Here is an 18,162-nt window from a genome sequence, read left to right on the forward strand (position 1 = left end):
CACACTTTTCGTCTGCCAAATGCATAAATGTAATACAATGGCCGTGGTCTATTTTAATATTAACAGTCGTTCTGCTTTATATTTTGTGAATAAGAATGTTCAAAAAGTAATTATAAATGAAATATAATTTTTTTAAACTTGATTCACTTTTTAAAATCACTAAAAAATTAAAAAACGTTCATATTGCCAAATAAGTAACACCAGTGACAAAAAATGGTGTATCTCCGGTCTTTAAATATACACAAAAAATATTAAAAAATCATTAAGCTGTCATGTATGTGTATTCATAAAGTTAAATGGTAATCTAATAATGTGGTCTAAGTTTAAACGTTAGAAAAATATATAAATTTTAAGACATCTTGCCATAGAAGTGGACGTTTCTGTAGAATGACCCGCATCTGTGTGAGCGAGACAGATTGACAAGCTTATAGTTCCAAACGCTTTGCTCTGCCCTTGCTGCAACACTTCAATTTACACGGTTATCTCTGGAAACTATTATTACCGTTGATCTATACGAGCTGGCATATTGCCGACAGCGACAACATCTCGTTTTGAGTTTGACATATCGCGTGGTTCTGTGTGATTTGGACAACTTCAAGTTACGCCCACTTCAAGTTACGCCCACTTCCTGTTACGCCCCTCTCTTGCAGTCCGCAGACGACCCATCTCAATATTTCAGGAACCGATTGTAACCATAGACAGTATATAAACTGGACACAGCGACCCCATAGGTTTCAACGGAGAGAAATGAAGTGATTGTAACACCGGTTCAAGTCGAACAAGCCTATCGGTGTAAGGTGGGAGGAATTGGATCTGGATTCAACTCCTCCCCCTGGATTTCGTGTTCTGCAGTGACCATCTCGGCCATACAGTCAGGCACAAGGAAGATGCAACCATTTTGAAAACGGAACTTCGCTTTTTATTGTTTAGATTTTGAAATCAATAAGCAATATAGAGCAGTCTCTTTCAGCATAATATAAATAATCAAGATATACTTCACCAATAAATCGGCGTCAACGTACTACGTGTTTTTTGTTTGTTGTTCTGTTCGTCGTCTCGTAATAAAGTCTCTGATTCAGGGCGCGGCTCAGAAACACTCAGATCATTAATAACTCTACGGAATCATCTACTATCCATCACTCATCTCTACATCAATATGAAGAGCGCACTTATATGTGTTCTTTTCTTATTATGTGCGATCGGTAAGTGGTTCTTTTTATAACAACTGCAGCACTTTCGTTTTCTACACACCGGAAACGAGCATACTTTTCAACCTTGTCTTATTTTTGAATTTCAAAATGTAACAACTGTGATCACTAACTGTAGGACATATTTTGTAACGTTATAGTGCGCACATACGGAGTAATATTCATGGTAGACACTGGCAGTGTTCACACAGGCCTCGTTGTTTTCAACGCATATAGGTCGCACATGGTTCACTGAGTTCCAATTAATCCAAAGCATTTAATTTAATTCTAGTGTTTGTTTGAGACGAAACTCAAATATAGCCTAATAATTGTATTCTTATTTGTAGGCAATTGTTATTAAGTTTGAGTTGTTAGTTTGGGATGAAAATATTCATCTGTTGTTGTTTGCTGCCACATATTTTATATCACTTTTTATATATTTATTTAGCGTGTGTGTGTGTGCGCGCGCATACATACATGATGGGCATAAACAGAACAGTGTAGACTCAGATTTAATGCAGACTGCAGAAAAACATGCAAGATTTAATAGTACCATTGATCAGTTGACAAGACTTGTGATTTCTGAGTGTTATGTGTTTAATTTCTGCCTGACTGTGTTTCTGTTTGTTCTCCAGGTGTGTTTGGTGATGCAGAGACAGTATCAGTCATTGAGGGAGAGTCTGTCACTTTACACTCTGGTGTTACTGAAGTACAGAGAATTGATGTGATAGAATGGAGGTTAAATGGAAATCGCATTGTTAGAATCAGTGGTGACACCATCAAAACTAATGGGGCATATGACGACAGAATGAAGCTGGACAAACAGACTGGAGATCTCAAGATCACAAACATCAAAACCACTGACTCCGGACTATATAAACTAGAGATCACCAGCACCAGAGGGTCCTCAGAGAAGACATTCAATGTCAGTGGTGAGTGTCTGATTGTTTTTTAATTTAACAATATCTATTTTTAATTTAACAATAGCTATTTACATAATTAACACCCTATACACCAGGGGTTCTCAAAGTCTACATTCAAAGGTCCAAATCTGAATTTTGATCATTGTCAAAGGTCCGGAAATAATTGGCTATTACAAAACTTGTTTTTAATAAACATGCATAACAAATCAACACAAACATTTTTTAAATAAAGTGCCTTTTCCCTTTATAAATACATTAATAACAAGTGCAAAAGTGGCAAAACACTTAGTTTAAGTGTCAGCATTTTTATTTAAAAAAAAAAATCAAAATCAAAGACCACAATAAGAGAGCCCTGGTAAGATCATTTCGGTTCTCTACTTTTAATGAAGATGATTGTGTGTTGAACGTCTGCGACTTACTTTCACTTTGATTTGCGATAGTTTGCACGTTGGCTTGATGAATAGATGCTCAGCTGCTGTGATGCGTGTGCAGTAGCGCTGTCATATCTGACTATAACATGACATATAGCCTTTAACACGCTCTCACACGTTTATTTTTTTTAGCATTTTTGTGAGGAGTAAAATTTACATATGTGGTTTCAACAACCAGATGCATTTACCCTTGTCCAGTTTCGTCTGGAAAGCGGCCCAGACCTCCTCCTGAAGTGGTTTGAGGGATCGGATTTAAAGTCCACATGAAATCAAAATTGACCATATTTACTTATTTACTTTCGGACAGAAAAATTCGGCCCGATCCGCACTCTATCCTGGAGGCCCACTGCCCTGCAGAGTTTATATCAAACCTGCTTCAGTCTGTGATTTAAAGAAAACCTGAAGAGCTTGATTAGCTGGTTCAGGTGTGTTTGATTAGGGTTGGAGTAAAACTCTGCAGGACAGTGGCTCTCCAGGAGCAGGGTTGAAGACCTATGCCTTAGGACAACTTTGATTGACCTTTTTCTATCCACTTCAAATGTTGACTACTGTATTTTCTGCAGTAAATCCCATAAGTGTTACTGGCCTGAAGGGCATCTTATCACAGACCGTCTGGTTAGGACATGATGTTACTATTTCCAGAACACCTCAAACTCAGATTCATTCAAAGCGTCTCACAGTCTCTCTTCACTGATGGACATGAAGCGGTTTAGTGTCCTGTTCAGTGAAGCTAATGACCACTAGTGAGGGTCTGTTTCTCAGACTAGTTCCATTGAGTTTGCTTTTATTTTGTAAGGTTTGACTAACAAGTATATTTAAAGGTGCATTAAGCAACTTTTCATGTTAAAAATACCCGTTTTCTAACCCATACATGCTTAAACAATTGCCTGATGGGCTGAATGAGCCCTTCTCTGATCACTGAGATTGTCTCTATAATCCTGTAAAGTAAAATAAATAAGAGGGATTCGGCGGAATTTGAGACTGGGCGTGACGTCATGCGCGTTCACGGCACGCTCACATAGGTTTGTGTATTTGCCGGCATTCTCCGTAGAAGATGGATTGTAAGAGACCTGCTTGTAGTTAATTTCAAACACCAACGCAAACTCCACGTAAGATAAAAAAAAGAAAACTTTTGTCTAGTGCAACCAAAAGGGCCAAATTGGACTCAGACGGGCGTCGGAATAAGACGAGAGTAAACATAGGGAAGGCTTTCAACAAATGGAGAGATCTCCGGTCTGCTCTAGGGCTCAACATCTGCACTACATGTAGTTTAATGATTTGCTATTCGATTAAAACAGTTCAAATATCTTGAGTGTGATATAAAATGCTGATATATAAGTTAGATAATTAGACACAAATTTTGAGCAAATTACTGCTTAATTAGGATGTATTGCTATTGTACTTAGCAGATCAATAAAACAGGCTAAACCCCCGTAAATCTTCGGTGGATTAGCCTGTGTGGCTTTTATGGTAACGTCATAGTGCCATTTAATTGTTTATTACCTTGAGACAATTGAGTGTACTTTTTTGACCGACTGTGCTTTGAGCTTTTACAAAGTAACAACTTATATTGTTCATGAACGTGTTTCCATAATAATACAATCATAAGTGGATACAGTAAACACATAACACAGTTCAACATGGAGATAGATGGAAATTAAAACCGAAGTTTTCTACTACCCCCGTTTTTCCCTCACACATAAGTGTGTAATTTACGCAATTGCCTTTCCTTTCACATATTTAAAATGACTTGCAGATTTATAACTTTATTACCTCTGAAGACATTATGATTGTAAACAAAAGATGTGCGGCTGATGCTCCTTTGGTTATGAACAGCTCGTGCAAGCGTGCGTGTGCGTGTGGTCCATGAGCGTGCACATCTCTGGCTGCAGTTTCGCTTGCCGCCAGAGGTGGCATAGTTCTGCAAAAACTCAGAATCTTGTGCTATGCACCTTTAAGACTTAAGCAAGTAAAAAAAATATAAATATTGAAAAAAAACGTCTGGGCTTTGCCAGCACAGAGGATAATGGAAATTTTAGCTTTTACATTTATTTATTTTTTATTTATTTTTTGTAGGTTTAAACTTTAATATTATTAAATGCTGCTTGATGACAGTGTGTGTGTGTGTGTGCTTTCTCCATCTGCTTTGAACCAGATACAAGAAAAAAAACACTGAATAAATTAAAATTAGACTACAGAAAGTCACATGATGTTTATTACACAAGAGTCAAGACTCCGTAATCTTCTGTAAATCTCTTTACTGACAGTGTTAACTGTGATCACTGACAGAGAAACTCTTCTGGTTTGTTCTTCAGCTGATCCTAGTTTTGATGGAGTGACGGTTGTGGGAGTGACAGAGGGAGATTCTGTTGTTCTACACACTGATACTGAAATACTGAAAGATGATGAGATACTGTGGAGGTTTAAAGAGACATATGATATTGCTAAAATGAAAAAAGATGAATACATCTTCTCTACATATGATAATATTGCTGATGGGATATTCAGACGCAGACTGCAGCTGGATCATCAGACTGGAAATATCATTATCAGTGACATCACATTGAAAACCTCTGGACTTTATGAAGTTGATGTCAAGAGGAGAACATACACCATACACAAAGCATTCAATGTGACTATTACCGGTGAGTCACTTCAGTATTTAAATGTAATCATGGTTGTATTCAAATCAGCACTGTAAAGAATTTACATACTTTGATATTTACACAAAAACATCAAGACAAAAATCTGTATCTGAAACTTTTACTTCAGTATTCATTGATAACCAAAGTTCTCAAGACATTTGGTGCAAAATAAAATGTTTATAGGATTTATTATGATGGTTCTCTGTGACTGTTCTCATGAATTATATTCTTGTATGTTTTATCCTGAGACAGACAGACTGAACAGACTGACAGTGAAGGAGGGAGTTACTGTCACTCTAGAATCTGGTGTTACTGAGTTAGACAGAGATGATCTGGTACGATGGAGATTTGAACATGAAGTTGTCTTCGCAAAAATCGATAAAATGGCTGGAATCTCTTCCATATATGAAGATGTTCCTGATGGGAAATTCAGAGGCAGACTGAAGCTGGACGATCTAACTGGATCTCTGACCATCACACACACCACAACCAGTGACTCTGGACTCTATCACATCGATATCACCAGCGTCAGACATGTCATATTCAGGAAATTCTTTCTTTCTGTCAGTTGTGAGTATATCAAATGTTTTAATTTAAACAATATATATGTATTATGTATTTACATCAGCACTGTGTGAACCATTTTTGTGTTGTAATATGATGTTTACTCAAATTAAACCAATTTTAATCACTAAAGGTACAATCTTAAATAGATTTTAAGGAGTTTAACAAAACACTGCAAAATTATATTTTTAAAGGAACTAAGTTTATTAGTAATAACTATTATTACTAACTACTAAAACAACATATTCAATTAATTTAGATTTGTATTTAAATTATTGGTAAAATCCATTTCACTAATTATCACACTATTATTGTTTATTGTAGAAACAGGGATCTATAAAGAGAAATATACTAAATGGATTTTAATGGTATTTGTTTTGAATCACCGCAGTTTCCTGAGGGACCCGCATAAGAAAAAGGGGTTTAGATAATGAAGCATCTCTAACTTCTAGACTAAACACAGTCTCTCAGAGTCACACCTCCCACTGCATGCTCCAGGCATACACAAACACACTTGGGTATTAAAATATAGTTAATTTAAGCAGCAACTCAATAAGGAGACCAAAATAATAAGCTTAGGGAGAAAAGGCCAAACCAAAAAACACAAGTTGCTTGGGGGGTTAATAAAGGCGTTCTGAAGAGACGTGTTTGTGTAAGAAAAATATTCATATTTAATGATTAATAATAATGATGTTAATCATCATGCAATCATACGTTTATTTAAACATTAACAAGCATGTTATCTCATGGCTATTTGAATATATTTTAACTAACGATCCGTTGAGCATTATATAATGTTTGTTAATGATTGAAGCTTTTTATCCTTGTAAACCATCCGTCTCAGGTTATATAGTGCTGATGTTTATAGTGTGTGTTATAGATCAGACACATTCACACTAATGTCTGTCTTTATCATTACAGTATCAGATCTACACTGATGTTTATAATGTTTGATATATAAGACACGTTCACATTAATGACATTCTCTCTATATCATTACAGGTTTAAATGATGTAACATTGATTGGTCCTGCTTTTGGTGTTGGTGTTGGTGTTGGTGCTGCTGTTGTTCTTGGTGTTCTGCTGGTGCTGGTGGCTGCTTGTGTGATTTACTATCGCCACAGGAAGTTTCAACTAGTAACTCGCAGGGGTAAGTACCACACAGTTCATATAATATGAAAACATAAAAGTCTGGTTCCCTTTAAAGGTGGGGTAAGTCGTTTTTGAAATATGCTGTTTGGATGTTAGTCGGTCCGACACAATAACAAACGTTTAGCCAATCAGCATTAGGGGCGTATGACGGTGGAGGAGAGAGAACGATCGAGAGGGAGATTTGAGGAAAGACTGCAGAAATAGAGATGAGACACAGTACTAAAGAGAAAAGCTCAGAAGAAAACACTGGGAAATAAAGGGTTATGTCTGGGCAAAAGCTTTAGGACCCGCGTTAATATTAGAAAAGCTGTCCAGCGCTGGAAAGAGCGAAGCGGGAAGGCCTGAAAACAGACACAGATGTTGCTTTGATTCGGGTCCACACGTGAGTAATACTGGGTTTGAGTGTCATTGTGTGTCTGGAGCTGCTGTATATATATATATTATAAAAGTTCTGTATTATAAATTTTTGAAGGCTTGTGGTTTGCATTCTCGAGACATCAGGCACTGTTTTGTGCGGGTGAGCGGCCGGATCGCATTAAGGGTTTTCTGTTAGAACGGTGTCGTGTTAGCGGCCCCTAAGTTTATAACTAATGATTTTTGCGACGAAAGTGAATCAATCAAATCTAACTTTAGCTGGACAATCGCTTTGATCTCGAGCTACTGTAAAGCCACAACAATCTCTGTTACTGTAATTTCCTATTATCACTGTAAAGCTGCTTTGATACAATCTATATTGTTAAAATCGCTATATAAATGAAGGTGATATATATATATGAACATGAACACCAGAGAGCATCTCACACACACACATAAATCCCTATGGCCATCATCACTGTAGCTGAACAAACCGAAGATTGAAACGCTTTTGATTAAACATGACTAATAAACACACGACTGCCTTATTCTGTGTAAGAAGCCACGTCATCTCACTGAAGGATGAGCTCAACTGTCGTTATGAAGTGAGTTTGGAGTAAATGCATGTTATTAAATATTGTCTTTTGTTGGAAAAGAGGTTCATAAATACTTCTCATGTTTGGAAAGATGTTTGACGCGTGTTGCTTTTTCAAATGCACGTTATAAGAGACTCAAACTCGCAGTGCTTTCAGAGTGAGCTGGGTTTACAGAGAAATGCATCAATGATAAACTGCACATTAAAAATAATCACAGCCGTTGCGATTTCAAAATCGTGATAAGCCAAAACGGTTTAATTGCAATCAAATGTAAATTGCAATTAATCGTGCAGCCCTAGTTATTGCACTCGACTCGCTTGCAGGGGGATCGTGGTGCGAGACCGACTCAGAGTAGGGCTGTTATGATTGGAGGCTGAGTTTTGGAGGCGGAGCAATAAAGAAGGGGTGTGTGTGTGAGTTGATTTCAAATATCAACACTGGCGAACAGCGTATTGCAAAAACGACTTCCCCCACCTTGAAAATAACTGATGAATGGCAGATACTGACCTACTGTAAACTGCATCTGTGTGTCTGTAAAACTCAAACTCAAACACAGTTATTGCAGATATTATAGTGTTTGATCTCTGCAGCATGTTTGTGTCTGTTTGTATATGACATGCCTTCATCATAATGATGGTATTACAGGTATTCAATATTAAACAGCATTACAAAAGAAACCCCATTAATACCGAAATATTTAATTCAGCACTGATCTTGTGCTTTTTAACTTTAGACTCAAGAACAAACCGTGTATCATTCTGAACAGTAAGCCATAGAACCAGGCTAATATATTACACAAAGATAACTTAAATATAAACTAATTATAAATATTATTAAAAATATATAGATAGTATAATTATAAATACAGCATGAAACATCTTCATGCAACAAACATCTGCACACTGCACAATTTAAGAACAGTAAAAGGAAAAGGTTTTTAATGTGGTTAAATACAGGTTAATACAGTCAGTGCTTATGAGTATAAAATAATGACGGCATCAAAGGTAGTCATGCACATCAAATCTTTTGTTAGTGGCACACAGTAGCAACTAGATCGACCATGTGAACTGCTTTTTGTGAACAGAATTATGTTTGCTTTCAGCAAGGCATTCGATCTTCTCGTAAGGATGAACAAACACTGTTCAGAAATCATTACAATATTAACACTATAGATTTTTGTTTTGATGATTTTTCTGACTAACTTTCACATTTTTTCCTGACTACACTTTACAAAGAAGCTTTACAAATAGGCCTACTATTTTCTACGGGTGTTTTCACACCTGAGCGTTTGTTTCGGGAACCTTATGCATTTTCTCCCTTGGTTCAGTTAGTTTAGGAATATGTGAACACGGCAAACGCATTCGGATCCAGACCAAAGCAATCGCTCCGAGACTCTGGGGCGGTTCGCTTGAGGTGTGAAAGTAATGCGACCAACGAACCAAATCGTATTATAATTCATAACGGGAATTGTGCTAAGTATCAGAAGTGTTAGGGGTGAACAGTTATAAGACCCGAGACCAGATATGTAGAAAAGATGACCAGGAGTCGTGAGGTTCAATCAAAAAGATAAAAATTTACTGAAGAATAGTTTGCAGTTTCATTGGTAGAGCGAGCGTCAAAGTCTCACGAGGAGGTCGCAAGCCAACTCTCCCTTACACAAAATCATACACCAATTATACCATTTTGCAAGGGCAAGCATCGCATCATCATACATCTGATTGGCTAAGAGAATATAAGACCATAAACAATTTCACACATGTGAGCAGATAAAAGGTGCCTATCACCATTAGTTAGGATAGCTGTCGCCAATCCTTAGATTTAGGTCAAAGTTGACCTCGCAGGTTAGAGGAGAGCGTCGATGAGGCTGAGCGTTGGGTCCCAAATGCCTACGTAACAAAACACACACACACACAGAACACCACCAAATAACATCGCCAAGGCCGAAGAGTGCTTGAGCTTCGTATTATCAGTTAGCCAAAACATAGCTCCTCAGGAAGAAAGGCAGAGAAATGGCATTGCTCTCTAGAGAAAATATATAATTTCACAAGCACAAAAGAATATAGAAATGATTATGTGATAATGCATATATATATATTTGATTATTGATTTGTATAAAAGTAATGTAAGCATTCAAAAGGATAAGGAATGAAATATATATATAACTGACTGAAGAGACAAGGGATTTTGACCGCCCCTTCAGAAGTGTCTGATTATGTGAGTTATCACAGTTGAAAACCAAAAGAGCAACCTCAAAGATGTTGTGTAATTGAGCTTCTCCGTGTGAGAATGCCCTCCTGAAGAAGCCTTGATTCCTGCTCTAACTGCATTATAACATTCATACAGTGTTTGCATGAGTCTTTACATAGTTCATCTCTAGACAGCGCTGGGAGATCCAGAGGGAGTGCGTTTGAATTTGCTGTACTATGTATAAGTTAACAGCAGCAATGACGGCTACATTCATATAGGCACTACAGTACACTACATATAGTGTTTGTGTGTGTCTCAACAGTTACAAATAAAGCCACAATAGGCTTGTGGAGCAAACTTGTCAATCATCTTGATGATGACGCAGAGGAAACGCTGACCAATAAGAGGATAGCTGTACTCACCTGTGACATTTTGGTACGCTTTGAAATGTTGCCTTGTAAAAAAGCGAACCGGACCAAGAAGAAAATGCAACATTTTAACAAATGAAGTCCCTGTTTCAGAACAAAACAGACGATCTTTAAGTGTGAAAACACCCTCAGACACACTGACCTTCATTCAGATATTAACCTATTTGAGAACATGTGTGTATGTTGCTGTGGAAAATAAGATACTGCAATATAAAAGAAAGACATTTACTAGTTTTAACAACAGATATTTTATTACATCTAAAAATGGCAAGTATCACCTAGAGACTATAGCGAGTGGAAACATCTTTCTTTTGCTAAATTAGCATTTCATTGTTTGTGCGATTTTATTTTTCAAACCAGACATGGAAAAAAGCAGCGAAGAGGTTCTGGAATGCTGCAGCGGAGGAGGGGTTCTGTAGAAATGACAACTATGAGGTAAGATCACTGTAGCGTTTCATTGTGGGAAACTCTTGAGTACACATTTCTCTGATTTCACTCTGATGACAAAAGCATCTTTAAACATTTTAAATAATCATAATCACTGATAGATGACAGATCTGTCATTTTAAATCACAGTGTTCATTTCTTCCTCTTTACATTCTGTGATTCATAATTTTCTTACAGGTGAAATGTTGAGGTCACATGATCTGACAGGATCCCTGAGGATCATCATATAGCCACCACAGTATTTCCATTTTAATTAAGTAGCTAAACAAAAACGCCTATTTTCATAAACATTACAACTGTTGAACTGTAACATATTGAAATACTTTGCAGACATTTCAGAATGTGCCTTTGCCTATAAATGGTGAAATCTGCTGTTACTAGCATAGATCATTCTCACTGTGACACTTTTCTATTTTCTAGATGGCTGTTGGTTTGTAATATTATGATCTAAGTGTCATGAATTTTTGTGTGAAGAAAGTTACCGCAGGGCTTTTTCAACCCTTAAAGGGATAGTTCACTTTAAAATTAAATTTTGGTATGTTTTAGCTTACCTGAAGTGCATCCAAGATGTAGGTGTCTTTGTCTCCGCAGTAGTTTCAATTTTGATATTTTTAGGTCAAACCGTTCTTGTCTGTCAGTCATATAATGCAGGTCTATAGGTACTGTCTCCAAGAGCATATACCTGCATTATATGACTGTCAGACAAGAACGGTTTGACCTAAAAATATCAAAATTGAAACTACTGCGGAGACAAAGACACCTCCATCTTGGATGCCCTTGAGGTAAGCTAAAACATGCCAAAATTTAATTTCAAAGTGAACTATCCCTTTAAGGGTTAAATAAACAACTTTGGTTTAATTATGTGATATTTGCAGCTTATAAACCGAAGTTCATTTAGCAGCCAGCTTTATTCAAAGAAGTTAATAAGTGCCTTTTGTGGTTATTTTGATTAAAGTTACGAGTGTGCATACTGCAATATTCAAAAAAAAAAAATCATAAATGTCCATTTTAATTTCATGGTGACTTAAAAGTTTAAAAATGTACTTTTTTTTATTTCTGTTATTTGTATTCATATCACATATAGTGTACTTGTTGCATTGAGCCGTATTGCTAAATGTATACAACACATGTTTTCTGATATTCAGTTCACTGATGCAGATTAATGAATGCGGGGACTGGTTGACCGATCCCAGCAAGGACTATTCTGAGCTTTCATTTTCATTGTGTTCTCCAAACATCCTTCTCAAAGTCCACAAAATGTCAAGATGCATCAAAGGCATGTAAAACTGTTGCACTATTACATACATCTTTGAACTGGAATATTTTAAGACTTGTATTACAGCACTATTATCCTGATGCTCCCGCTGTTTTAACTTGCACTAACAGATATAAAGTATATCAGAGCCATAAACCCTGTGTGTAAAACCGGCCCTGATGTCATAAAGTTCAAATAAACCTTTCAAGAGCGATCACCTGTGAAAGTTATGAGATCATGCTTCTGTTGCAGACATGTACTGTCTATTTAATGCACAAAAATATATTATATATATAATACCCAAATTCCAGGAAAAGAACTACACTACCCACAATCCTGAGGAAATAGGGGAAAATCTGAATCATGGCAAACGTTGTTCTTAAAAAATACATCTTTGCCTTTTTCCTAATCTGCATAAAGTGTTTTGCTTCGAATCAAAGTTTGTAGTGTGATTCAGTTCAGGTCTGGGTGGTGTAGTCCATGGCTTAAAACTGAGATATGGAAAACTAGGAATACTTCCAGTACCAAAAACTTCTAAAAATGATGACTCATAATGACTGAATTTTTTTTAAATATTGCACTCTGTTTGTATGTTCGAACATTATATTATTGAATTCTTTATCACTTAATCATTGTTTTGAATTAAATACTAACAAATATAATAAGCATAGGGTATAACAGTGTCATTTTTAAATTGTTTAACATAAACTGTTTCCTTCCTTTTATTTGGTGTTCATTTTCTATGCAAAGCATTTTGAATTGCCATATAGTGTGAAATTTTAATTCCTTTCTATATAATGCATTTGGAATAACTGTTTTAATTTTCCATCCTTTTATTTTGTGATTGTTTGTATTATTTTCTATGTAAAGCACTTTGAATTGCCAGTGTATGAAATGATCGACATAAATAAACTTGCCTTGCCTAAATGCTATAAATGCTATTGTTTTTTTAATCCACAAAATGAGTAAAATGTGAAGTTCTCTAAACTTTATCCAAACAGTCGTCTCAAAGTGCACAGAATGACAAGATGCAACAAACGCATGCCTTAGTTATGTAATCTCTGTAAAATTGCTGTGAAATCTCTCAAATTTAAACCGCTTTTATATTATTGCTGTGATTTTCCCCTGCCTTCTGCCGGAGATGGCCACAAATACATCAGAATGTGTTTAAAGAAAAAATAGTCCATTTAAACCGATACAAATAAAATACAAAATACTGTCTGGAAAAATTTAGCAAATACAAACACAATATTTTGTGTTTTGAAAATACATGTCAAATTGGCTTTCAGTGAAGTATCAGTATTAGGCTGAAATGTGTCGACCTGTTCTGAATGCAAAGAACATTTTACAACTGCTTTGAAACTTGTGTTTATTTCACGAGCTCTTCCCTGCCCGGTGTAATCATGAGGATTAGTGAAGTCTGCAGGGATGTAACGGATGACAAGTGCTAGTGGGCCTTTCCAAATACACACACTTGTGGTCTTGGCCACTTGAGAGCGCGTGTACGCGTCAGAAAATAAGTGTGCAAGACTGTCCCATGTCTGAAAAGGGCAGGGGCTCTGCCGCTGAACAATTGTTAAATGGATAGTTCACCCATAAAATTTTAATTTTGTCATCATTTACTCGCCCTCAAATTATTTCAAACCTGTATGAGTTTCTTTCTTCTGTTGAACACAAAAGTAGATATTTTGAAGAATGTCAGCAACCAAACAGTGACTGTATACTTGGACTTCTATAGGAAAAAAACAAGTTCAAAAAGTCACTTCCATTAACATTCTACAAAATGTCTTCTTTTGTGTTCAGCAGAAGACAGAAACTCTACAGGTTTGAAACACCGTGAGGGAGAGTAAATGTTGACCGCATTTTAATTTTCTCTGTGAACTATCCTTTTAAACAATTCAATGAAAGATTCAGTAAAAGTTTGAAAGAGTGAAACCAGGAGTGGACATTGGATTGTTCTCCACATGAGGGTTATTTCCCCGGCACCGCACTTGTAGTTTCCTGCTGACTGGGTTTGAGTTCCTCACTGTTGATACACATTGACTGGCGAGTATATTGCTAACTTAATATTTGAATGGAAGTTAAAAATAGTTGAGTTATTGTGTTTTTAGCAACAAGTAAAATCAACCATCACTTCTGTATCTTGAGGTATAACATTTTCTGCATATTTTTGAGGTGTTTTGAGAGGTGTTTTACAGTTCAGAGCCACCAGATGACGAATGCAGGAAAATGCACATGAAGATTTGGGACTGATTTGAGAAGATTTGAGTGTGCAAGGACTTTATATTTCCTGAAGGGGTGGATTCTGGAATCCAATGCAGCTTAAATGTATATCTAATGAGTGATTATAATCATTTTTCCTAAACATCACATGAGTTGAATGACTTCTCTAAGCTTATGAGATTTTACTCTGTTATAGAAGTTACCGGTGTGATGACTGAAATGTTCTTTTCATGTATTCTCTAATGTCTGTATCTGATATGAATGCGGTAACAGTGCTTGCTTATTTACCCCGGCTTCCAGAAATTTAAAATGGAAAGATTTTTGTTTTGTTTTGTTAAGAAGGGTCTTCAACATGTGTCAATACATGTATCTGCTTTTCTATCTCTGACAACTAAGTCACAGTGGTCATTCCAGTCTGTAGTTTAAGGGACCATTAAGTTTAAGGGACATAGAGGCACATGATGGGTCAATAGTGGGCTCTATGAGGGGCCGATTTAGGGGTCATGAGGGGTCATTATATGGGCTCACTTTGGTCCCAAATGGGTGCTAATAATGGGGCAAGGGTGGGCTACACACAAAAACCATATGGGTGACCTAACATTGGTGAAGGGTGTAATTGCTGTGAAAAACGAATGTACAGAGGGAGGCCTACAAACTCCTTGAAAGTCTTGAAGATGTCTTCTGCCTGATGAAACTTCTTCAATTAACTGCACTTCTGACTCTGGGTCTTCATTCATCATATCTGGTACTTGGGTCTTTAAATATTCCTAACACAATACATGATTTATAGATGTAGCCTAAAGCAGTTCGGTTGATAATCAGTTTTCAGTTCAATTCTACAGTCATTTATTAGCGTGACACATATTTTTGCATTTGCGGGAATGCTACTTATTAAACAAACAGAAAAAAGGCAACATAACATAAATTAAGAAAAAAAAATGAAAACTGTGATCAACAAAGTAACGTAAAATGGATGGAATTAAATAATAAAATTCAATATTCCAGAATATTCATCATTTTGGCCACCAGATGGCCCAATAGAGCATCACAGTCCCGCCCACAGCCGGTGCCGGAAGTAAAAATTCAATACAATTTCTCCATAGACATTTGGGGTATAAGCCATAAAAACGTAACCATACATGGTAGACTTAAAACCAGCAACGGCTGTACTAAGCGATTGTATATGCTCATATAAACGCCAAAAGTTCATGGGGCACTAACCTTGATTTGAGATAAATGCCTTTTATTCGCGATGTCTTGGATAAGTACTTCATTACCCACAATCCTAAACAATCCCACAGTGATGCATCTGATTGGTGGATGTCGTGTAAACCCTCTTATGTCTATGTGTAAACCCCGCGAAGGTCAGAGCGTTGCCATGGAAGCAGGATTCTAACAGTAGAGACCAGAGCCCGTCTACATTCTCTGGTAGAGACTGAACGGACTGTTTTCTTTAGCGGAAGCCATATAAATAGTTTTTAAATCAATACATTCCTTTTTAAATTAATATTTTGTGTCAAATTATTTATTTATTTGGTAGGTAGCCATGTAATAAGCGGGATAATGTTTAGCGAGTTGGTTGTTATAGCGAATACAACTCCCTTCAGGCTCCGCTTCGGGCTCATAATCAGCCTTTCGCGAGTTGTATTCGCTATAACAACCTTTACATTATCCCTTACTTATCGTTCACTTTAGATAGGCTACTGTAGCCTTCATATGGTATGAGTCATATCAAGCATTTTATGATGCCACTGTCAAAACAATATTAAGCCTAGGCATACCTCTTCATGCATTTACTGAACATTTGTGTAATAATTCATGGCAAGTTAATAAACTGAATATGACGGTCCAAGAGCAGACCATGCACCGGTCCATGCATCAGACCGGTGGCGCTGTGCACTTTCTGGTTTGCTGACCATCACTTTTTAATTTTCACTTGTTGTGGATATTAAGAAAATACATTAAATGTTATTACAATTAAGGATGAACTATAACATCATGAAAATGAGCATGGACCTCAACCTGTCCTGTCAGCAGAGTGTCCTGTGTCATAAAGGGCTTTGAGATAAACACACAAACTAACGTTACACACTGACTGAACACACGTGTGTTGATGACTGAGCTGCACCATGTTGCTAAAACTATATCGTTAACCGCTTTCATCGTATTTACACGATTATTACTGAAATAACTGCTATTAACTACACATTTACTATATAAAATTCACTCAAAAGGCTCTTTCGCGGTTTGCTTCAGTCGACTTCAGTGAGGCGCGGTGGGTTATGGGATGAGTAGTTCCTTCGCTCGGAAATGAAAATATGTACACAGTCTTGTACCTTTGCCTTTTTTTGGATTTTCTCTTCGTCTTTTTACTCGAAATGATATGTTGTATGCTTATGAGTTCAGCCATAGCTGGTTATCCTCAGACATGCTCTAAAACTCTTTAGATACGGATTTTTCCAAAAGTCAATGGGAGAAATGAATGGGAAATTTACTTCCGGCACCAGAGCTCTCTCGGGCTGTGGGCGGGACTGTGATGCTCTATACACCAGATTCAGGTGATGAATGATCATAGACAGTATATAAGATGGACACAGCGACCCCATAAATATCAACGGAGAAAAGTGAAGCCCATTTGAAGCACTCACTTCCTGATCGCCAGGCGAACTGCGCAGACTCAAACTGAGCTTGACAACGTAGATGTGACGTGGGTCTTCTAGTAGCTGTGCCGAGGGAAATCTGAATCATTCCCTTCCGAATCTCGCAGAGACGAAGAGCGTGATTATTAGTTGTCAATGAGCCAGCAGCATGAGCAACTTTATGAATCTCTATGGGCTTCTCCCTTGACTTTATACCTCCACGTCCCCCCGATTGCTTGTGAGCTTCTCCGCCGGTCTATACGGTAATTTCTCTACAGTGCGACAGAGAGTCGCGTGGGTATGACGCAATCGTTAGCCTATTTTTTACAAAAACGGCTTCTACGAAGTCATAACGTAAGATACAAAGTAATGGAGCCCTTTATACATTGTCGTGTTTCTTTAGAAATAAATAATGGACAAATGGAGTCTTTGGACGCTTCAGATGTAAAGTTATTCGCTGTCAAAGTGACGCAAAAATGAATGGGAGTCAATGGAATGCTAACAGCAGGTGAAGTTCTGCTACAATGGCGGCTCCCGCGGAGGCTTCAGTTTCCGGCGGATGGATTACCCCCTTGTGAATGATCTACTTCAGAGAGCATTGGTAAGCAAAGCTTTGTTTCACATTTCTAAATAATTATAGACCACACATATTGTTTCAATTTTACTGATTAAACCTCGAATATGTCACAATATTTATGACATCTGTTCTGTTTTCTCCGTTTTAGCTCTTGTAGATCTGACGTCATTGACCAGAAGAACAACAGCAGCGGCAGAAGCCACGCCCATCAGCGCAGTGACGACCAATCGCAGCACAGCTTCAACTGAATCACAACAGGGGGCGTGGCCTTCTGGGGGAACTTATGAAACAAATTAGAAATTAAATTTAGATTTTCAACAAGCTGACTTTAGCTGTCACAGGCTCAAAAAAAAAAAAAAAAAAAACCCAGATAGATATCTGCACAATCTCCTTTTGTGCTCCACAGATAAAACAAATCAAACCTGTTCAGAAAGCCATGAGAAAATGATGAAAGAAACTCATTCATAATATCTGGCATCTTAATTTATCAATCTCGGTAAAACCAACAAATTAATCTGTGGTACCTGCACATGTGTGACAGAGTGTGTTGATGTC

General features: G+C 37.2%; 1 protein-coding gene and 1 long non-coding RNA gene across 2 annotated transcripts in view; one reads left to right on the top strand and one right to left on the bottom strand.

The window, feature by feature from the left end:
- The first annotated feature begins 633 nt into the window (after positions 1–633).
- Positions 634–13,095, top strand: LOC306987876 (uncharacterized protein). Its single transcript, XM_079592490.1, has 7 exons — positions 634–1,202; positions 1,823–2,119; positions 4,857–5,186; positions 5,439–5,756; positions 6,753–6,899; positions 10,827–10,901; positions 11,091–13,095. The coding sequence occupies exons 1-6, from the start codon at positions 1,157–1,159 to the stop codon at positions 10,883–10,885; spliced, it is 1,197 nt and encodes a 398-aa protein (XP_079448616.1). The 5' UTR covers positions 634–1,156; the 3' UTR covers positions 10,886–10,901; positions 11,091–13,095.
- Positions 12,146–18,162, bottom strand: part of LOC306987949 — a 29,610-nt gene continuing 23,593 nt past the window's right edge. The window contains exon 2 of the long non-coding RNA XR_013795277.1: positions 12,146–12,566. This is a non-coding gene — a long non-coding RNA (uncharacterized lncRNA). The remainder of the gene's footprint in view (positions 12,567–18,162) is intronic.

This window comes from Phoxinus phoxinus (assembly GCF_949152265.1).
Source record: "Phoxinus phoxinus genome assembly, chromosome: 20".
Taxonomy (NCBI): Eukaryota; Metazoa; Chordata; class Actinopteri; order Cypriniformes; family Leuciscidae; genus Phoxinus; species Phoxinus phoxinus.

Excerpts from the sequence above, each read along its gene's own strand:
- LOC306987876 (XM_079592490.1), top strand. The coding sequence starts at position 1,157 with ATGAAGAGCGCACTTATATGTGTTCTTTTCTTATTATGTGCGATCG. Across the intron at positions 2,120-4,856 it reads GAAGACATTCAATGTCAGTG|CTGATCCTAGTTTTGATGGA; the intron begins GTGAGTGTCTGA and ends TTTGTTCTTCAG. Across the intron at positions 5,187-5,438 it reads ATTCAATGTGACTATTACCG|ACAGACTGAACAGACTGACA; the intron begins GTGAGTCACTTC and ends ATCCTGAGACAG.